We start from the raw sequence: 21,844 nt of genomic DNA on the forward strand, positions 1-21,844 counted from the left end.
CAGTGCTAAAACGCCTATCCGGTGCGCTTCGGCCTCGCCGGGATAGCGCAGGCCCAGACTTACATCAACATACTTGGTCTCCAACAACATTTTCTCCAGGCACCTGGTCTATTGGATATTGATATGATGCCGTGTAAGTGGTCTCGTTTTTAATCTGTACACATATGCTTCTTAAGCAATATGCATCCAGTCCCTTGATGCCGTGTAATGCTAAGTATTCTTTCCCTTTTACTCACCTATACCTCCTTTAATATGGTCAGATAAGCTATAGCTATACGCTTCGGAGACAAGGCGTGCTTCAGTGTAATTAACGTAGGAAATTGTGAACAAGACAGGAGTGTGTACAAACGTATTCAGATGCTATTTCAAGTCAAGACAGCGTCAGATTGAAGTCAGCAGCTCACAGCAGTCCTTTCGTCAAAAGCGTCTATTCCAAATTTGCTGGAAAGGAAGAAGCCCGATTCTGCTGTGAATCCCTCTCAATGCTGTGGAAGCAATACTGTTTAATATGGGAACTTATGATACAAGAATATAAAGCTAGACTCAATGCTTGAACAACGCCTTGTCAAGGAGTCGTCAAACAGGATCCTGGAGCTGTGAGACGCGGTTTACTAGCATCTAGATAGTACTCTGGCGGATTTGCGCCTACTGCAGCAACGTCCACCGTATGACAGACTAAAATCACCGAGTCCCCTTCCACATGCACCTCAGACAGCTGGCCTCCTCAGGGGACCGGAGAGCTCTACCATCCCACCACTCAGATCTTTCCAATGCCAGCCGAGTTCGGCACACTCGACTGGGCCGAAGACGCCGTGCTCGCGCTGGCAATGTTCTTGCCCTGGAAGTTGGAGAAGAAAGACGTGTCTTTGGCGCTGTACCCGGTGCTGCTCCCGAAGGCGTTCAGCTGGCAGTTGTGGCCCAGGTATGAGGCGCACGCCGCGTTGCTGGTGGTGTCCGGGCTGTTGAACATCTTTCCCTTGAAGCTGCTCGCCTCGACCTCGGCGACGACATTTTGGAACACGGAGCCCTCGACCACCACCATTGAGCCGGCATCAACCTCGAAGGCGTGGCCCGAGTTGGCATACCAGTAGTTGTTGACCGCGTGGAGGAGCGTGTTGCCGCCCACCTTCGGGGACCGTCCCGAGGTGTGGTGGATGTAGTTACCCTTGAGGGTGATCAGGTCGTTGGAGCCGGTGAAGTAGAGGCCCCAGTAGTGGTGCCCGTCACAGGTAGCGGACCAGGAGGTTGAGCCATCGATTTCGGTGTTGGAGATGGTGACGCGGTTGGAAGCCTCGTAACCCAAGACTATGTGCTGACGACCGATGAGAGAGGTCTGGTCGCGGGTGAGTTGGTAAGTCTTTCTTGCAGGCTTGATGCCCAAGCCCATCGGTGTTCCCGCTGCTTGGAAGTCTTCGTATATGACTTACCTTGACGTGATCAATCCAGACAAGGTCAGCACCGTTCAAGGTGATGGCATCACCACCCCAGACGTATTGAGGGTTGAGGTTTGTAATATGCACATTCTGAATAATAATATTGCTGGCACCGCTGACAATCTTTAAGCCCTTTCCTTTGATGATTCCGGAGCTGCCAGAGCCGACAAGGGATTTGTTCGACTTGACAGTGATCGCGGAAATTGCAGCATTATCGTACTTGACTGAAACACTTGGTGCGTTTGGTTGATACTCTGTACACCACTTGACCAAGGGTCAGCTTATTCCAGGCGTTGCATGTGCCAGTGAGGCAGAGCCGCGGAAAAATAAACACACATTGTTCTGGTTGATGGCAGTCTGGCAGCCAGATGCCGTGCCGTAAGGGGCGCACCCAGTTGCAGAGGTCGTGCCTTCGGTGCCGGTGAAATCAAAAGTCTTTGTGAGAATGATCACACGCGCAGAAGAGTCGCCAAGGTCTGCTGTGTATTAGTGCACTTCCGACTATTGAAGTGTTGCATGCTGGAGTGTCTAAAGAAGGACCGAGTGGGGAGTAAGAGAAGGAGAAATCTTATACTTACAGCTAACAAGCTCGGCATTGGTCGAAGGATAGACGGGAGATGCACTGCCGCCGCCAGTGACGCCCTTGGCGAAGCCTTCAGCTGCGCCGGTCACCCCAGCGGCACAAGCTTTGTCGCCGGCGAGGATCGCCGTCAGTAGAAAGAGCCCGAAGTTCAGCATCTTGGGCAACAAGTTAAGACAGAAAAGGCTGGGACGGTGATGGTAGGGTTGAAAATGACTTGGCGAAGACGTCTCCGGCACTCTGTCACGATGTCACACAACACAAGTCTTGGGTTCTCATCCTTGCTGTGAGGGTATCGATGACCTTAAATCGGGATGATTGTACATGGTTTGCCTGTGATGGCTCTGCTATTGTTGACCAGGCTGGGGCCGTATCTGGCGCCGGAAACAGATTCCTAATCCTCTCATATCACGGGGTCTTCTTGCGGCGCGAGGCCTGCACCCAATGCTACCCATGATACCTGACGTGTTTGTCCGGACAGGGTCTAAGATCGTGACTGAAGGGAACTCTTGTTTTCACTCTTCGGGATTGAAAGTCGTACGGCTTAAAATGCCTAGGGTGCTGGGGCCGTGGGTCATCTTCGTGCTTGGCACGGATCCCGTCCCTCCTTCTCTAGCTTCCCGTTGTGTTGATTGACGGGGATTTCCTAGGAGGATTATCCGGCGCGGACGTAATATCACGGAACGCCACCATTATCAGAAATCACCATACCAGTCAACAGTCACACAATTCTCAGTGGATCTGGGTCGGTTCCTGTCAAATGCATTAGCGGAGTGCACACCTGTCAGTGCCACCCAAGAAGCCGGTTCCTACACACAAGTTCGCACTTATCATGTTCCACGGGACCCCAGCTCTGGAATGCTACCCTCCTTTACCAGCATCCCGCAACCTTCACCAAACAGCTTCCTATCCTACAGTGACTGACTCTTACATTACAATCTTGCATACCTGATGTGTCCATGAGTGTGTCCCAAGGGCCGATTCCTCCAATCTGAATGGCTCGCCGAAGGTGGTTCAATCTTTTAGAGGTGAACATCATCATGCCGTACGAGGCGGACCAGATTCGCGTCTTGTCTCCAATGCGGCCCTTGAGCTAAACCTCAAAGTAAGGATAGACGATTTGCGCTGCGAACATTGCTGCAGACTCACAGCGGACAAAGACGACATGAGTGGGCCCAGGCAACCTTTGCAAAAACGAGTTGGCAGGTTACTTTCCAAATCCGCGCATCGTTGAGCACGTTGTAGAAAGTCATTGAGTACATTTCGTTGCGGGACGGTTAAAAAATGACTTAACCAGTCGCGGCCATCTCGAGCTTTGAAACCATGGGTAATGAAAGAGATGTAGGTATAGAATTTGTTTCAGATTAAAAGATTATTGCACCGTCGCTAAGGGGTGCTACCAGAATTCAATGCAGCGGCCCTGGCCATTTTCTGCTGAGTTGCAGTACTATAGGTTTCAGGTGAGATTAATACCGACCTAGGTGTTTTTGCAAGCTCCAATCTTGCGGAAGTAGTATCCGTGGGGGGTATAATCTGTCCCCATACTTCCTGCTCCATTACAGTTCGAGTTGTAGGTTCCTTCACAGAGCTGGATGTCGGACACGCCGTAGTCGATGGTGGTAGCCTCGCCGGTCGACAGCCAGTACTCCATGTCCGTGTGTCTGTAGCCGAGCCAGTGGCCGGGCAGGCGTGGCACGGGGTCGTTCAGATGGGTGATCCGGTATTCGTTGCCCGCCTGCTGCGAGATGTAACTCGCGAGCTTTTCGTTGCCGATGCGTGGTGATCCGTACGTGAAGATGTCGCAGGGGTAGCCGTCCTCTCGGAGCCATGCGCCAGCCATCGTGGCCATGGCCGCTCCCAGGCTATGACCCGTGGTGACGATGCTAAAGTCCGGGTTGCTTTCGCGGGCAGATTTAACGAGATTTGTCATGGCTGGGTGCATATTATCGAATGAGGTAGCGAAGCCTCCATGGATCATGCAGCCATCGCACAAGTGAGTGTCGGTGGTGATAGCTTCTAGACTGTAGACAAGGTTAGTAGTAGATCGGCGCAGTGTAATCCTTGGAGCCTGAACTCACTCGTAGGCGAAAGAGGCGCCGTTGTCCGTTCCCTTGAAGGCGACAATGATGACCTTCTGTGCTGGGTCCACTCCTACGTAACCACCAGTGCCCGTACCGTCATTGGCACTGCCGAGAGAGTAAGCAGGGGTCCATCAAGAGCTGTTCATACAGTAAAATGCCCGACGTACTCCAAGATGCCTTCCAAAAACACCCGGTTGGTCTCCAAGTCTGGACAAGCATCGTTGCCACATGAGACAAGGGTCCCTGCTGTCAGGGAATCTGCAGAGTTGCAGTATGCAGCCGCCGCATACTGAGCCACATACTGGAAGCTCTGCAGCTGTGCCTGGGTTGCCACGGCCGTCGAGGCGGAACTAGGACTTGCTGTATTGTGTCAGCACATACTTATTCTGCCCGCCTTGGGAGAAAAGTCGCCTACATTGACTACTTCCCATCTTGTAAAGTGATAGTAATGAGTGGACGTAATCTCGGTTCCCAAGGAACGACTTCTGGCGTGTGAGCCTGTGGAATGGAGAATCAAGAATACACACACAACGCAAGCAGAAAGTCGAGAAGCAAGGAAGAGGTGAGAAACCAGATCTGGGGAAGTGATAGGCAACCCAACGGTTTATCAAGTCGGCTCATGACCGTTCGCTGCAGCCCTTTCGCGCGTATACGTCGCAACATTGAACTCCATCAAACTGGGGTTCCGCGTGCCCACGGTCGGGAACACTGCCGGTTCGAGACGGCCTCGGCCCTCAAAAGAGGTGCAAATGTCCGCAGAAGTCCACTTGCACGATCCCTGACTCGGCCGTTCACGATCGGCCCAGACTCGGTGAGCTCAACCGTGTATTCGCAACACCAGTTGTGATGACTGAGGATTTTTGTACTGAATCGAAGCAAGAGTGTGCGAAGGTGGTCGAACACATCCTCGGTGGTTCTAAGACCTCTTCTGGGTGCTGGTTACAGTAGCGACATTGTGTGGAGCCGTGAGATCCGAGAGAGTCCGCCTGCTTGCACGGAGCTCATCCTTGACGCTGATGCAGGGGAACGGGCATTTCGCACGAAGATGGTACTCGATTCGATCCGCCGGATCCACACTAATTGAAACCAAAGTCATTTACACGTTTTCAGGTAGATGGTTGTGTGGTATGCCTATCCGAAGCCTTCGCTCTGTCAGACGCTCAGAGGCCTTGACCCACTCCTTCGCATGCCTAATGAGGCCCGCAATCTCGATAGAGCAGACCTGATCAAAGCAAACAGATTTCCTGAGACAACAATCAATGGCCGTCGCTCATCTGCTTGGTAACGCGACAAAAGCTCCAGTATGTCAGCATAACACACCTCCTGATCCAAGTCTCAATGTTCCTGAAGGAGTGGATTTATGACACTTGGCCCTAGGGGAACGTCTTTTCTGCTAAACGGACTGACCTTTGAAGTCAGAAAGCATTGCAGGCGGCCTGTGTTGTGTCACATTGAGGCCGGCCGACCTGCAGTGGGCCTTCTGGAAATGGGCCAACTGGCAGTCTGCAGGCTCAGAATGTTAGTAAGGGAAAAAAGGCCCACGGGTGGAAGCAGTTCCGTCTGTGTTGGCGATGTATCTAGGGCTGAGAAGCTGTATTTCTCCTTCTCGATGGTTCTGTGCACGTCCTGGTGGGCAATAAATCCATGGTTGATGGAAGCCAACGGCCTGCTCTAGAGGGGGCTCATGGACAATTTCGATAGCGAAAGAATCAATGGCTCGACCATCTTTTGACAGCCTTGGGATTGTGAGTCACAAGCAGGAAACTGTGCCTTTGAGAGTCTCACAAGAGAGGAAACCAGGAAAGAACCATCAGCAATGGAGGGGGCTTGCAGATGGTAGACAGACAGCCAGATGCAGCCCTGCAAGCCTTCATCCATCCTCAGAACCCTAGAATACAATATCAGCCATAGTCCCATTCATTACTGTTTTATGAGTGCAAGTTCACCTTGAGTGGCCGTGCAGCGCTGGTCCAGCATTGTTACGTGACGTTCCAAGGCAGCTTCCAGTCCCTCTTAGTTACCTTGCCGCCCAGCGCCCCCCGACCTTGACCACCCGACATACCAACAACACCAACTGTCGATATCGACCACCTTATTCCAACCAGAAACATCGTGAGATACTGTCGACACCATGACCATCATTCGTCTCCCGACCTCTCCCGGCTCGGCTGGTGCTGAGCCCAAAAAGAATGGCCAAGGTGCGCAGCCTGTTTGCTCTCCTCACCCTCCTCGCCATCACCAACCTCTGCCACTCGCATCTCGTCCACACCACCAATCATGTCTTGTTACGCGCTTCTCATTTGTACCTTCATCCTCCTCCTGCCATCTGGCCATGGTAACCCTGTTCTGTACCACTACACTCGTGAACAGACAACGTGCCAATGGCAGTGGTGGTGGGAGGACCCCATTCCCACCCCTACCCGGCCTGATGAGGTCACCTGGATTGTTGCACCCACCGCAGACTGCTCAATCACCACCTCTACGGGCTTCATGACCTCAGATATTCCAGAAACCAAGAAAACCCCATACGCCATTCACGATGAATGGTATTTGTTTGCTGCGGCTGTCTGGACCATTGTTGAGCTGACAGTCCCTCCTCCCTCAACTCAAGATGCCGGCGACATCACCAATTCCAAGGCCATGAAGCCCGAGGAGACCGAGGCCCTTCACATCACCTCTGCAGCCAAATACATTGACCCGGAGGAGGCCAAGCGACAGGCGGAGGGAATATCCACTGGGAAGAATAAGGAGAATCATCAGGTGGACTCAATCGAGGCCAAGTCTAGCTGTGAGTACCACTTCTTGTGCCCTGTTTTCCTTCAATGGCAGCTTAATCCGCATTCCTCCATGCCACTTGGCCGCCTGATCTGACCGCATTTCCCAGCGCTTGGACTCTCCGATGACAAAAGCTGCCACGTCTCCGAAGGAACCCAGACGCCAGTCTTGTCTCAGTGCCACGAGTACAACGACAACTCTCAGGCTTTTGCGGAGTGGAAGGGCTCATCTCAGCCGACCTGCCCTAAGTGGGGTCCTCCTCCTTACCTTCGAGGTCACCATGCCGGATCCCATGGCACTGGAGGCCAGAACAACCCGTCCGCCGCGACTGCCAGCACCGAGCGCTCTCGTGGCCAGGGTCCCAACGTGCCTCCTTTCAACTAGTCATCTCACAACTCCCTTCGGCACGGTGACGGAATACAGAGGGTATCTCTTGCACCCTGCTTGAATCGGAAAAGGGAAAGGCGTTTTGGATGAGATCATGCCGCTGTAGTCTAGCATTGGACCAGACTGACGGACCGTTGGATGTTGATATCATCGCAGACAGGTGGTCCTGCACTTGCGCTAGGCACTAGGGACTGGGCTAGAACACGGTTGGAAGCAGGAATTGAGGACCAAAGGAAACGAATGAGGCGAACCTCCACCTACAGGGCTACCATCTGTTCGTAGCTTACCAAAGTCCGACCCAAGGATAATTCTCTAGGAAACACGAGGACAATTCATGAATCATTTCGCAGCCATTCAACCACGGAATCAGACACTCTACTTAGACCCGTTTATTTCCAAGCACTCTGCTGGGTTTAATTGAAGCTGAGAGGATGGCACACAGGAGTGAAGAAGCAGCCTAGAAACTGGGGTAAACCTAAACCCCCGTTCCGTCAATGCCGCGATATCGCCGAATTGTGCCTGGCTGACGATCCGCCCAAACTCCAACACTCGATGGGGCTCGGCGTCTTGGGAGTCTTCCCTGACAGGTTCCAGCCCCTCTCTTGCAATGTGTGGGGAAGCTTCGAAGCTAGCTATAAGACAGCTTCGTCCAGAGGGGGTTTCACGTGGCGATATTGATAGACTAAATGGAAAATACACACGAGCTTCTCGTGCATCCCAATCCATTGAGCCCTACACCTTCACCCACTTCAGATCACCATGACCATGGCGTCGACAGTAGGAAAGGTACGGACAGACCCGTCCTCGGGATTGAGGGGAATGGCGCCCGAAACCCTTCGAGCTGCGCCAAATCAAATGACGTAAAGAGACCAATGTGCTAACCTACTGGACGTGATCAGACTATTACTTGCAAGGCCGCCGTGGCGTGGGAAGCCGGCAAGGAGCTGAGCATCGAGAACATTGAGGTCGCGCCGCCCAAGGCACATGAAGTCCGAATCGAGATCTACCACACCGGAGTCTGTCACACAGGTCAGCACATGTCGTGATCTCTGCTCTGTTGAGGACCGAGCTGGATGGGCTGCCGGTCGGCGGTGTCCCGAGTTGACCCAGCCATGATCGCAGATGCGTACACTCTCTCAGGAAACGACCCCGAGGGAGCTTTCCCCATTATTCTCGGGCACGAGGGCGCCGGCATTGTTGAATCAGTAGGCGAGGGCGTCACCAGCGTGAAACCTGGCGACCACGTCGTCGCCCTGTAGTGAGTCGCGCCCCGCCTGTTCCCGGTTCTGCAGTCATACCTCTCCCACCCCTCTCTCCTGCCCCTCCCATGTCCTCACCTCGCCGCCAAGCAATGATCCCAACGCCGAGATAACCCCTTGGGGACCCACTGACTTGGATTCACACCCGACAGCACGCCGGAATGTAAAGAGTGCAAGTTCTGCAAGTCCGGCAAGACGAACCTCTGCGGCAAGATCCGCGCCACGCAGGGCCAGGGTCTCATGCCCGACGGCACGTCGCGGTTCCGGTGCAAGGGCAAGGACCTGCTGCACTTTATGGGCTGCTCGACCTTCTCGCAGTACACGGTCGTGGCAGACATCTCGGTTGTGGCGGTGCAGCAGGACGCGCCGATGGAGAAGACGTGCCTGCTCGGGTGCGGCATCACGACCGGCTACGGAGCGGCGCGGATCACGGCCAAGGTGGAGGAAGGGTCCAACATCGCCGTGTTCGGCGCCGGGTGCGTGGGGCTCAGCGTGGTCCAGGGCGCGGTCGCGCAGAAGGCCGGCAAGATCATCGTCGTCGACCTCAACCCGGACAAGGAGGAGTGGAGCAGGAAGTTCGGCGCGACCGACTTCCTCAACCCGTCCAAGCTGCCCGAGGGCACCAGTGTCGTCGACAAGCTGATCGAGATGACCGACGGCGGGTGCGACTACACCTTCGACTGCACGGGCAACGTCGGCGTCATGCGCACCGCCCTGGAGGCGTGCCACAAGGGCTGGGGCCAGTCCATCGTCATTGGCGTCGCGGCGGCCGGGCAGGAGATACAGACCCGACGTGAGAACTCCCCCCCCCCCCCCAACCTCCTCTGCTCCCAACCTCCACGATCCCAGCCAGAACAACAGACTGACCCGCTTACAGCGTTCCAACTCGTGACCGGTCGCGTCTGGCGCGGCTGCGCCTTCGGCGGCGTCAAGGGCCGCTCGCAGCTGCCTGGCCTTGTGCAGGACTACCTGGACGGGCGGCTCAAGGTCGACGAGTTCATCACCCACCGGCAGAAGCTCGACGACATCAACACCTCCTTCCAGGTTATGAAGAGCGGCGAATGCATCCGTGCTGTGGTGGACATGCGGGGTAAGTAGTCCTTATCCCAGAGTTTCCTACTTGATGTTCTTTTTGTGGCTTTCAAGACACGTATTGCGAGGGGCTTCGACCGCCCCCCACGTTCTTTGTATGCTGTTGAGTGTTTGACAAGTTCGGTGGCTTATTGCGTTTGCTTCATCAAGGCCGGATCAGGGCTTCCCTATGAAATGGTACTTGGAAAAAGTCTTGGTTGGGCCTGAAAACGTGATGGACAGGGGGGGGGGCAGGGGGCTGGCTACTGGGGAGTTCATAGGGAGGTGAATGGTCTGGTCCTAAAAAATGGAGGTTGGCAGTGGAAAATGGTCGGGAGCCTGGGGCACCCGGGGTGAGCCTAAGTTGGCAAATTTGTACACATTATTGAAGTCATCGAGACAAAATATGGCAACAACGAGATGAAGGCTCCGACTTCATTGAGTGAAATGGTGCGAATGCCGCATCTGGACGGAGCGGAGTCGCTCTCCTAGGACTTATATACGTGCTTCTCGACTGTGTCGGTAGGCCATCAAGGCCCTCAGATGCTAATTTGTCCGAGTTCAATGGCGGCGCGTAATTCGCCCCGACACGAGGTGTTGTCGATGCATGCAGCCCTCGGCACATTCTACCGGCGGCAGATCAGTCCGTCGCGCAAAGTTTCAAGATGTAGATCTCATCAAGGTGCAGAGGTGAGTCGATGCGTGGCAATGAACAGCGATTTCCCGGTAGACCGGCAGCTCCGGAAATCGTCCGTACGCCGATGCCCCCAACAAAGCCGGCTTCCTGCACCGTGGACAACACATCTAGCAATGCTGTTTTGCCCCGTGAACTGACATGACATACAACATGGAGAGGCCGAAGGACCAAGCAACGCGAGCACAATCCACCGCAGCCTGATTCCTTTGTTGCTGCGTTGGTAGACAGGCATCGCGAATGCGGTTATCTCCGTACGGGGTGCGCGCTGTGACAGTTTGCTAGGCCCTTGTTATCAACGCAGGCGGTTGCTGTGTCATCCGACGGGCTTAGCCAGCCTCGGTCGGCCGGGGCGCGCTGCATCCAGATGGGACAAAGCCGGTGGCTAAAAAGGAGGTCACATGGTCGCAGCTGGGGGCGGCCGGTTTCTTATCTGCCTTTGAGTGCAGGACGACAGCGGTGGGACCTCCTCGGCCGGGTCGACATTCGGCCCAGCGCTTCGCCCGGCTACCGGCACCTCGGAAGGTGGGAGCTGCCACGGCTCGGTCCTGGTCCAGACAGTTAATTGATGGTGGCCTTTTTTCTCTTCTTTTTTTATCCTGATGTGTCATCCAAGGTCAATCCATGCGAGCACCAGCAATCTCAAAGAGAGAGGATGCCAGCCAGACAGATGGGCAGACAGCCCCTTCAGCAGAACTGTGGGATCGTGTCGCCGTGTGATTCGTGTCATCATTACCAGTGGACAAGTCGGGAGTTTGGACGTGTGACTTGATGACCGAGCGGCGGTTTGCCCTTGTTCAGTTGGACGGGGGCCCCTCGGCTCCAGGTTGCGCTGCAGGAGTTCTCCACGATTTTAGCGAAAGGCGTATCCACCCGCTGTGCCACCTCTGCCGCTGCAGGGTGGCCTTCTCACCCGGCGGCAATGAAAGGGGAGGGGGCGCGAGTCTATCAAAGCGCCGGAGCCGCAGGTTTCGCCATCTATTCCGGGGGAGGAAAAAACACGAGTCCTCGTTTCTCCACGACAAAGGGGTACAGGAGAAGACAAAATCACAGTTGGTCTCGACTGAATTAGGCGTGCGCCGTTCTGCGGAAACCGAAACCGCCGGTTGTTGAAGGTAGGGCGGCAGGTGGCCTTTGTCCCCTGGGAACGGGAAGCGAGGCGCTGGGCTGGTGGCCGTGTGGGCTGGTGAAACTGGACCTTTGTCTGGGGACGGGGACGCCCGCTGTGCCTTTTCGGCGGGCTGTTGGGATGAAGGGAGGGAGGGCACGGCAGGACGTCCTCTTGCGGGCCTCTTATTAGTCAGGGGATGCATCCATCTTGGAAGGAAATGCCGATGAACATCCGCAATAACGATATCCATCATTGCTGCCGGCGTGACAGCCCCAGTTGGGAGATCGTCGTCCCCTGTAGAACCAAGCACGACGCTAGGAGATCGGGCATGGCGTCTCATGCTTTGCGTGCACGCACATGGGCGCTCGTGTCCATACGACACAGTAGTCCCAGAAGATGAAAGTGTGCGCCCCGCTGTCGAACAACCCGGCACGAGAAGGCCAGGTGAGCGTGCAAGGTCAGCACGGTGAGGATGCCCAGGGATATAAATCTAGGTACATGGCACAGCAGGTAGCAGGTGGTCAATAGGAGCATTCAGAGAAGGGGACAAGGTATCGACCAACATGGCCGCCATACCGCCAACGATCACCGGCAGCCAGCAAATGGCCCAGCCACTCCACTTGATAACGAGCAGCGCTGTTGTTTTCGCGGGACGAAATGCCAGCCTGGCGACCCGGGTGTCACCATCGTCCACCGACCAACCATGAAGAAGCTGCAGGGCAGGCAGCCTTGGTGCAAGACTGAAAATCGTCCCAAGTGGCTCCCAACACGCCACGTTGTTCAACCCATGGGTTAATAGGAGGGAGTCAGTTGACTGGGGATGCTCTGCCGTCGACTCAAGCGCCGACCGCGGTGCTAGTGGAAGGCTGATCGTGTCCTGTCCTGTCCTGCTTTTCAACAACACCTGCGCTGTGCTGCGCTGTGCTGCGCTGTGCTGCGCTGTGCTGTGCTGTGCTGGCCCCGGCCCTGACCGTGCCAATTTGCAGCTATATGCGGAAGTTTCCGAGCCAATGTGCACAAGTCTGCTGAGCCTCTGATCCTACTCGCAAGGGCGCATTGATGATGGCATTTCTGTTAGAGATGCGGCAAAGCCCACATGGGCCGACATGGTCATGGACATGGCCCATGGACATGGTTGCCGTGACCGTGCAGTGGCCATCCGAGAGGCTATGGGCCTGGCTGGGTCCTGGGCGTCGGGGACTTTGAATGAATACCTAGGTACTTCGGTACATTGCATGCAGGGTTGGGGCGTGTGCTGTCAGCCGTTCAGTCCAGTCCAGTGAGGGTGTGCTGATAGCCGTTCCGGGCGCCCTCCCACCCCCTGTTTCCGGCATCCCAGATGTTCCAAGGTTTGTCTGTCTGTCTGTCCGTCTGTCTGCCGCTGCTGGACCCTGACCTTGACCTTGCACCCTGACGGTGGGAAGGCTGGGAAAACTGGACTGGGGACTGGGACTGGGACTGGGACTGGGACTACCTTTAGCTGCTTAGGAGAGGCCAGATCCCGAAGGAACACTGCATGCAGTTGCGCTGCGTTGCGTGGCACGGAACGATAGCCACACGGGTTGGGTTGGATTGGGTTGGGCCTGCGCCCTCGTCGCCTTCGTCCTCGCCTGCAGGCTCCAAGTATCTCTCGTCAGCTGGGACCCGTCCGATCTGATCTGTCGGCCACTGCTTGAAGGCTCGGCTCGGTTAAGTATTAAAGGAAGACGGACTCGTTCTCACGATCCCTTCCTTCTCGTCTCTTATCTCTCCCTCCCTTGCTGACTTGTCTCGCTGTTGCTGGTGCTGGTGCTGTTGTCGTGCCTGTTGCTGCCAAGGTCTCGTGTTTTATCGCCGTCCTTGTCTTCCTCGTCTCCTTCTTCCCCGTCGGTCCATATAGCGCATACAGCCCGGTTTCCACCTCGCTGCTGACCTCATCGTGTCCGACTACCCCGAAAGCGGAGCCTCACCATCTGTCATCATCAGTTGGCTGCCTTCTTGCCTTGTGCCTCGTCATCGACGCACCCCATCTCGCAACGTTGGCCCAGCCGCCCACCTCGCTTCCGTGACACACGGGGCATTGCACAATTCCAGAAGTCAACTCTGCTCTTCTCGGTTTATTAACACAATACCACGCTGGTCTACCAACACAACCGCCAGGCGTCAAAGCGAAGTCCCAGACCTGAATCAAGTCAGCCTCGCCCGCCTGCTCACTTATATAATCCCTGGTTCGCCCCTGGATTCCCCGGCCGCCTTTTCCAGCATCTTCCTTTCCACCACCCAGACCTGCCATCATGTGAGTACATAACATTGCCAATTTCCTCCTCCCTTGCCTATTCCTAATCCCGATACCATTTCCTATTTATCATCCGTCCTCCTTGTGACTAACACCATCGCCCCCGTCAAGCTGCCCATCTCTTTAACGACCTCGACCTCGACCTCGACCTGCATCTCGCATCTTCACACTCGACGACCTCACGAGTCTCGCTCTCCCAGCATCAACCTGCTCAGCATCTCATCTCACCACCACCGCCACCACCACCACCACCTGCATCAAATCCATCGGTCGACATCCCGAGACATCAACATGGCTCCCAAGAAGCTCAGATGTACCGCCGCCGCCTGCAAGGAGCCTGCACAGAGGATCGTGGGTGACTGTGGCTTCTGCGATGGCCACTTCTGCGGCAAGCACCGCCTGTTGGAGGACCACAAGTGCGAGGGTCTCGAGGACGTGAGTACACACCCGGTCTCCCTTGAAAATGTCCAATGGTGGCTTGTTGGTCTTGGCGAGGTTCTGTGCAACGGCGATTTCGAAGAATCTTGAATGACACCGGTGACTAACATGATTCCCAACGACTGCAGTGCAAGAAGGAGGCACACGAGCAGAACGCAGCACAGCTGAACAAGGAGCGCACACAAGTCGTCAGGATATAGACGCCTCCCAGCGACATGTCGCCTCCCGCACGGCACGTGCATCTGCAGACCGAGTCCGACAGCAGACGTGAACCCGTCTGCCACCGTCAGCCTCCATCTGCGTCACCTCCGCCGATGCACACGACAGCCTTCCTCGCGGCACTCACACGAGCAACTGTCGAACTCGACTCGCATCGTAATTGTACTTACGTTCGCCGCCTTTTTTGTTGGCATCCCCTATCAATCTTACGTGAGCGAAGCGAACCATACCAGACAACTCACTGCCGACCTCTCAATGACGAGTTGAGGATTAATATGCACCACATCATCCGGATGGGGTGGAATCCCCTACATCCTTTGTACCAAATCAATTTGCAGCACATCGCACCAGTCACACTATCCACGCATGGCGTCAAGGAAGGTCGTCATCCCATCCACACACTGTTTTCATGATGTTCAGCGGCCTCGGCGATCGATGGGCTTCCTACCGGGCGGACTGGCCCTCGGCCCCCTTCCCCCTTTTTGGGTGTTTCGGAGCTGACCTGGGGGCTCCCTCCGGCTTTTGATCTTATTTTGGGTTCGGTTTAAAGGCGAAGCTTGTATCTTCGGCCAACTACTACTTGTACATAGCAGCAACTCGAGTGGCATTTACGAACCTTTTGACAGACTTTCGAGCAAAGGACTTATCTCACAAACATACCTTTCCCGTTTCCTGGCGTGACTGACCAAGTGAACTGACCCGAGGCCGCGACAATCCCGCAACGCCCGGCCACCACCTTCCTACTATCTCCGACATCGTATCACTGCCGCACCGGACCTCGTCACTCGGCGGAAACCCGGGAGGCGAGTGCGAAGCGAGTCATGGAGCCCGAACTTGCTTGCCTTCCCCCAGCCCGCTGCGCCGCGGGCCCAGGCGCCCACCCCCCAAAACAGCCCCAGCTTGGCTGACGGCCAACAATGGCCCCGGCAAACGTCATCGCCGTGTGAGGTTTCCCATCGACCCTCGGCCACCGGCTTCCCCCAGCTCTTGGAGTCACCAACAAAATACCTGTTGGTGACATGATGCTCGCCTGGTTTCAGCAGAATTTTCCTTGGCGATCAAATCCCGAATGGGCAAACATGATGACGAACAAAACGGCAAGATCCAACGAGTGAGACAGCGGGCATGTTCCCGGACCGGCCCCTTTTTTTTTTCCTTCCTTCCTGTTTGTCGACCCCTTCTTCCTCGCATCCGGCCCAGACGCCAACACCCGCCCCAACGGGTTTCTGCGCGGCCCGCCCGTCAGTTTTAAAGCGCATGCATGTGTGCATGCATGCACGCGTCACCCGAGTGCGATGTCATCGCCACGCGCCGCCGCGAGTCAGCGCCCACGAACCCTTCGGCCATTGTAGTGCGGCTGCGACTTCCATCTCTGAAGGTTTCTGGGCCGGCGGCCTTTTTGACCGCGGACGCATGTTCCGTGGACGATGCAGTGAAAATCTGCTCGAGCCTAAAATTCGCAGAAAGAGACGTGCATGCATGATCGGGGCGAGGACGCACTGCTTGCCTGATATAGCAGCCGGGAGCACGTACGACTACTGCTCTCGAGCACAGCAGTGGCCTGGAGGGGGCCGTGGCCGTGAGGCTCAATCGTCTGAGCGTGCAGTGTAAATGTGCCTTCCGAGGTTGCCGCCCGCAGGTTAATCTGGACATGCAGCCTGCCCGTCAGTAAGCTTTTCGAGTTGACTCGTCTTCCAGCAGTCTCCAGGCACGGTTCGAGTCTAGGTTCGAGCCTGGGTTCGAGCCGTGAAACCAACCATGTTCTCGGGACGGGCCAAAGCAGGATCTGCTGCCGGAATATGCCTCCGGGGGTTGTCTCTCGTAGATGAACTTAATGTGTGAAGGGGGAGGAGGTTGAATCAGGGCTGCCTACGAAACAAATCCAGAAGGTTCTACTATTTACAATATATGTACTATGTCTATAAACAACGCATCTAAAATAAACGCCGCACTCCGCGCCTATGTGAGGGTATATGAACATCTTAACTTCGGAGATCTTACAACTCGAGGAGTGTTTCCGCATGTTCAGTCTAGAGGAGGTCCGTCTAATAATTAGTAATCCAGTAATGAGAAGAAATTCTGCCTCACATGGTCCAGACCAGAGAGCACTTGCTTCACCGCGTGCGGTCAGACCAGGAACTCCTCGTTCAGCCAGTGCCTCAGTACAATGTGGCCCTCGCTATGTGACTCTTTGTCCAAGCGCAAGATGATTGCCGCGTGGCTGTGGCGATTCTTGTGGATATACACAGGATACTTGCGCCAGCCGACGCTGTCCAGGGTGATCATCTCGAACTGGGCCGGTGCCAGCGCCAGCGTCGGCTGCCCAGGCTGGCTCTGCTTGCGCTCATGGCGAAGAATGTTCCGCTCGCTGGCGCGTCTGGCCCTGGCCTTGTCGACGCCCGCGGCCGGGCTGGACTTGCTGATCAGAGGAGCGGTGGCGGTGGCCTCGGGCTCGGAGGAGTCGCTCGAGTCGTCGTCGGAGGAAGACCCGAGGTAATCTTGGTGCTGGGAGCTGTTGAGCCCTTCGTATGCGTCTTCGACGACGCCGCGGATCTCGTTGAGGAGCAGTGGGACGCGGTATTCGGAGTAGTCGATGCCGGCCTCGCCGTTCTCGTGCAGTGCGATGCGCTTCGAGCTCCGGACGGTCTGGATCGCGCCGTTTACGAGAAAGGCTACGATGCCAATCGGGACGAAGACGGCCAGAGCCACCACGAAGGGGATGCGGTATAGGTTCTTGTTGACCTTTTCCGAGAAGGTGTCCTTCTTCCAGCTATGTGGTGGTATATGCTCGACGGGGTGTACTGGATCGAGGATGACATCTTCGTAGCCCTCGACGTAGTTTACTCGCACCTTCGTGAGGTCGGTGTATGGGTCGGTCTTCGTTATGTATGTTGTATAATGAACCGCGCTTCGATCGTTTTGAATGTTCGAATAGAGAGTCCGTTGTTGGAACTTGGCGAGGCCCTTGATGAAGATGGAATTGGTGTCAGCCAGCACCGCGAGCAACGGCCGGCCGGTGTCGCGGAACTTGTCGATCCCAAACAGCTGTCGTCCTGACATGGAAAGTGTTCTCGCGCCCAGGGTGTTCCACACGTTGTTGGCCCAACCTTGCAACGGTGTGCGCACCCCAATAAAGGGGCTAGCAAAGGCGGTGAAGTTCTTGCACTCCAGCCCGTCCAACACCCCTTTTGCGTACAGCAGGCCGATGGCATAGCGTGCGACGAGACCTCCGAGGCTGTAGCCCACGACGCTCAGCTTCGCGATCTTGCCGCCGCGCTGCTCGATCGCGCGAAGCTCCTCCTCGATCTCAAGACATACTCGTTCGCCTCCGAGCTCGATGCCGTCGTAGGTGAATGAGCCGCTGTTGCGCTTGGCGCAGAGGATGTAGACCCTGTCGGCTGGGTGCTTGGCTCGCAGGGCCTTCGCGACATTCCTCATGTGGTTCGGGTTGCCCCATAGCTGTTGGTAGTCGGGCCGTGTCAGCACTCGCGGTGTTGGTGGCTAGCTGGTGGGCAAGGATGCAAAGGTTGCAGTAGGAAGCGGCATGACGTAGGATGTGCGAGGCGAGTTGGAGAGCTAGAAAAGGGGAGGGACAGATCTAGGCTTACCCCATGCACAAGGACGCAAAGATGGTCGGCCTCGACTGTGCCGCCAGTGTACTCTGAAAGGTCGGCCATGGAGTCGTAGTTTCCCTGTTGCTGTCGAGCGAAGTGGGCGTGGTCGTGGTCGTGATCGTGATGGCTCAGGCAAAGGGTCAAGGGACCAGACAAAAAAAGGCCAGCGTCGAGTCTATGACATGTTATAATGATGCGCGGTGGTTTCGATTTCAGGCGGGTCCCTGGATTGCGAATCTCCGGGTCTCGCCAAACACCGCTAAAGCCGCCTGCTTGCAGCATTGAGTTCAAATGCTCCGGGCTCTGCCTTCTCTACTACTTGACTGTGATCCCATTGAGGCTTCCACGGGCATGCGCAACTGCTCCTTGCTGACAATATTAGCATTTCCCGACCTCAGCCATCGCGGGCCGCTGATAAAGATGGCTTGGAGCCTTGCCTGAGCCAGTAGCATGCCCAGTTACTGCGGGCCTTTGTCCCAGCTCGGCCAGGGCAGTATCCATGCTGCCATGCTCAACCCGAGACCACGTATGCTGAAAGAACGGGGGCAGCCGGATGGTCGCACGCATGCGGACGTGGCTGCTGATGCCTCGGTTTCTCTTTGACCTCGTCTCGACACTCTCGACGGCGACTGGCTGCACCTTTGGTAGACAGACGTCGGGGTGTGGGAGGTGAAACACGAAGGCAGATGTCAACTCAAGTACCTCGAGGCTTGAGGACAGGGCAAGCATGCGGGCAGCAGACACCACTTTGTTCTTGATGTTTCCTCCGGTCTCTGCTGTAAGCCAGCTATTCATAGCATCTGACAGCCCGTAATAGACTGGACAGCCTGGCTACCCGGGTCTTCTGATGACAGCGCTACAATGTCTTCTCAGTTCAGCCAGCTCCGTGATTCGACACGCTGCTAGTTGATCCTGTGAGGACTCGTCATATTTGCTCTTTTAAAGCGATTACTAGAGATGGCAGCGCATGAATAATGCAAGCTACAATGTCAACCAGGAGAGGCTCATGAGATCGAGAGTCCAAGCTGCACAGAGGTGCTACCAGGTACTTGAAGTAGACAGCGTATGTGTGCATTTAAGCGATTCGAGACCGACCCTGCCAGCCAGCCTAGCACGGTGAGTAGGGCCCCGCTTGCTGCATGTCCACTCGTGCTTGTGCACCCTGCCGTAGTGCCGTAACTGCTGCACAGCAGATCCACTGCAGTCATCTTTCTGGGCCGGGCTGAGCCTCACACATATCTTCGCTCCTGGACTGTTTATCTGCCTACCTGACTTAGGCACCGAGAAGACAAGACAGTCTTTGGAAAGCTCTCCTCCGTGCTCATCTCTGGGGTTTCAAGCCATTTTCGCTCCCAAATGCTTCTCCCATTGCGGAGGCTTCAGTCTCTGCGGCCACTCTGCATGTTGCCCGGGACCCAGGGGACGCGGCAGCGACTTGTTGGACGCTGGATGACCGGAACTGCTTCCTCTCCTCCGTGACTACCTTGTCCACCCAGCACTGAATCCAAAGACATGTCCTCCGCCCCTACTAGCGGAGTGCCCGTCTTCAATGGCCTCAAGCACCTTCCTTGCCCTAAGGAGGCAGGAAGGGCTGAGTGCACCACTCCTGGATGCCTCTTTGGCCACAGAGCTTCATCTCTTGATGGCGCGGCAGATGAGCGTGTTACGAAGCGTCAGAGGGTGGAGGGCGCTCACAAACCAGATGCAAACCGCTCGCAGTCAAACAGCCAAAGTACTGGCGACACCCAACCACGCAGCTCGGCGGCCAGCAATCCATCTGCCGATGCTCCCCAGGACGGCAGCTCAACTGGGCACAATCCGGATGTCGACAACCCAGTGGTCAACCGTCCTGGCGTTGACGTGCTACAGGTGAAAAAGGGCCACACCACACGTTCCAGCCCTCAATCGTCTTGGTCTCAGAGCCAACAAGCCACGGTCAATGATGAGATGAAAACACCTCAGCAATACGATCCATTGTCCCCGCCGTCGCCGTCACTATTGAAGCACCAATCAACGCAACCGACAAAGGCTAGTGAATCACCGCTGTCGAGACTTGGCTCAACTATTTCTACCTCGTCTGCCTCACAGAAAAAGCCGACTTCAATCGCTGGGCAGTCGACGCCAACACCAACAACCAAAGTCTCTGAGCCCTCGAGGGCCAATTCGTCGCCTGCAAAGCCCGAGTCACTAGCATCGGGCTCGCCCGCACCCAAAGACGGCCAGGCCAAGCCACCCTCACTTGGCCCCCAGACTATGACCAAGCCGGCCAGGAAGCCAGAGACCCTCAACCCCCGTCACCTCCAGAAAGCCCCAGCCGCCCATAACATCAGGCTGCAATTGCTCAAACTCCTTCACCAACAGTTCGTTCGTCTCAACGAAGGAGTCAGTAAATTGAGCGCAAAGCACCCCGAGATCAAGGACCTGGTCCTGTCGGGTCAGGAACTTGTATGGATGGCCCTCGACCGTGAGCAGCACATTGCAATTCACAAGTCGTCTATCTATGGCAACATCATCAAGCAGGATGTGGTAAGGCACAAGCGGATGTCGGTGGACGACTGGGTCAAGCAGCGCAAGGAAGCAACAGAAAAGAGGCCAACAGAGAAGCCACCAGCCAATGGCCCTCCTGTTGTCACCATGACCGGCTTGAGCGCCGAGCAAGAGGTCGAGGTGCTGAAGAGAAGACTGGTCACGCCCATCGCAGGCCTCGCGCCATATGGCTACGTCCCGATCCCACCCACCGACGATCAAATCGCCGAGGCGAAGGCGGCCGTCCAGATGTCTCAGAACTGGGAGAAATGCGACAGATGCACTGTGCGATTCCAAGTATTCCCAGGCCGCAACATTGAGACTGGGGAGCTTGCATCCGGCGGACAGTGCACGTATCATTCAGGAAGGCAATACCTACCTGACCGCCCCAAGGGAGACTTTACCCACATCCCAAAGCGGTACCGGTGCTGCCAACAGGACGTCGGGGAATCACCTGGATGCGCCAAGGGAAGCAACCACGTATGGAAAACCAGCGACCCGAAGCGGCTTGCCGCGCTATGGAATTACGCAGCGACTCCTCAGAATGCGAATACCGATGCAGCAAAGGCCGTGTGCTTCGACTGTGAGATGGGCTACACGGTGTATGGCATGGAGCTAATCAGGCTGACGGTAACCTCGTGGCCGGATGGCGCAGAACTACTGGATGTGCTTGTGCAGCCTTTTGGCGAGATTCTGGACCTCAACTCGCAATACAGCGGTGTCTTCCCCGAAGATCTGGCACGAGCCATATCCTGGTCAAGGGATTGGAAGCCTCCCGCGCAGCAACCTGGCGAGAGGAAGATACTGCAGAAGGTCTCTTCGCCTGAGGTCGCCCGGGAGCTCTTTTTCTCTCTCATCAGCCCCAGTACTATACTCATCGGCCACGGCCTTGAAAACGATCTGAATGCCATGCGCATGGTTCACCCCAAACTCGTCGACACGATCCTGGTTTACCCACACAAGAGAGGCCTCCCAATTCGAAACGGCCTCAAGGCACTCATGGAGCTTCACCTGAACCGGCGCATCCAGATGCAAGGAGCAGAAGGACATGACAGCGCAGAAGATGCCAGGGCTGCGGGGGAACTGGCCAGGCTCAAAGTCCAGAAGGAGTGGTCTTTAATGCAGTCACACGGTTGGAAGGTAGTGGACGGCATCCTACGGGAACCGGGTTGGGAAGCTCTACAACAGGAAGGGCGCATCAGCGAGGATTCAGAGGAAGGCGGTGCCCGTCTCAGCGAGGAGTTTTTAGAGGCTCCATAGGCCCCAAGAGTAACACCTGATGGGGCTGGGTTCTGGCGTTTCAGGGTTTCACTTCATAAATACAGGTTTGGGGCGACCCAAATTACACATCTCTCGAGGAACAGTAGATGTAAGTGACATG

At 55.9% G+C, this 21,844-nt stretch overlaps 7 protein-coding genes across 7 annotated transcripts; 4 read left to right on the forward strand and 3 right to left on the reverse strand.

The window, feature by feature from the left end:
• Nucleotides 1-757: 757 nt before the first annotated feature.
• Nucleotides 758-2,339, reverse strand: INS49_013184 (uncharacterized protein; the record flags this gene model as incomplete). Its single annotated transcript, XM_043173884.1, has 5 exons — nt 758-1,333; nt 1,428-1,697; nt 1,770-1,909; nt 2,012-2,253; nt 2,317-2,339. 5 exons carry the CDS (start codon nt 2,337-2,339, stop codon nt 758-760), a joined length of 1,251 nt encoding a protein of 416 aa, XP_043023181.1.
• Nucleotides 2,340-3,490: 1,151 nt separating this feature from the next.
• Nucleotides 3,491-4,525, reverse strand: INS49_013185 (uncharacterized protein; the record flags this gene model as incomplete). The annotated part of the gene is made up of 4 exons (XM_043173885.1): nt 3,491-4,034; nt 4,092-4,199; nt 4,262-4,454; nt 4,510-4,525. 4 exons carry the CDS (start codon nt 4,523-4,525, stop codon nt 3,491-3,493), a joined length of 861 nt encoding a protein of 286 aa, XP_043023182.1.
• A 1,846-nt stretch (nt 4,526-6,371) lies between these two features.
• INS49_013186 (uncharacterized protein) lies at nt 6,372-7,253 on the forward strand (the record flags this gene model as incomplete). The annotated part of the gene is made up of 2 exons (XM_043173886.1): nt 6,372-6,882; nt 6,979-7,253. 2 exons carry the CDS (start codon nt 6,372-6,374, stop codon nt 7,251-7,253), a joined length of 786 nt encoding a protein of 261 aa, XP_043023183.1.
• A 762-nt stretch (nt 7,254-8,015) lies between these two features.
• INS49_013187 (uncharacterized protein) lies at nt 8,016-9,613 on the forward strand (the record flags this gene model as incomplete). Its single annotated transcript, XM_043173887.1, has 5 exons — nt 8,016-8,042; nt 8,156-8,285; nt 8,379-8,514; nt 8,668-9,308; nt 9,393-9,613. The coding sequence occupies 5 exons, from the start codon at nt 8,016-8,018 to the stop codon at nt 9,611-9,613; spliced, it is 1,155 nt and encodes a 384-aa protein (XP_043023184.1).
• A 4,344-nt stretch (nt 9,614-13,957) lies between these two features.
• INS49_013188 (uncharacterized protein) lies at nt 13,958-14,304 on the forward strand (the record flags this gene model as incomplete). The annotated part of the gene is made up of 2 exons (XM_043173888.1): nt 13,958-14,101; nt 14,233-14,304. 2 exons carry the CDS (start codon nt 13,958-13,960, stop codon nt 14,302-14,304), a joined length of 216 nt encoding a protein of 71 aa, XP_043023185.1.
• Nucleotides 14,305-16,450: 2,146 nt separating this feature from the next.
• Nucleotides 16,451-18,000, reverse strand: INS49_013189 (uncharacterized protein; the record flags this gene model as incomplete). Its single annotated transcript, XM_043173889.1, has 2 exons — nt 16,451-17,782; nt 17,932-18,000. 2 exons carry the CDS (start codon nt 17,998-18,000, stop codon nt 16,451-16,453), a joined length of 1,401 nt encoding a protein of 466 aa, XP_043023186.1.
• A 1,449-nt stretch (nt 18,001-19,449) lies between these two features.
• INS49_013190 (uncharacterized protein) lies at nt 19,450-21,723 on the forward strand (the record flags this gene model as incomplete). Its single annotated transcript, XM_043173890.1, has 1 exon — nt 19,450-21,723. The coding sequence occupies one exon, from the start codon at nt 19,450-19,452 to the stop codon at nt 21,721-21,723; it is 2,274 nt and encodes a 757-aa protein (XP_043023187.1).
• Nucleotides 21,724-21,844: the final 121 nt, after the last annotated feature.

Source organism: Diaporthe citri, assembly GCF_014595645.1.
Source record: "Diaporthe citri strain NFHF-8-4 chromosome Unknown scaffold_6, whole genome shotgun sequence".
NCBI classification, from domain to species: domain Eukaryota; kingdom Fungi; phylum Ascomycota; class Sordariomycetes; order Diaporthales; family Diaporthaceae; genus Diaporthe; species Diaporthe citri.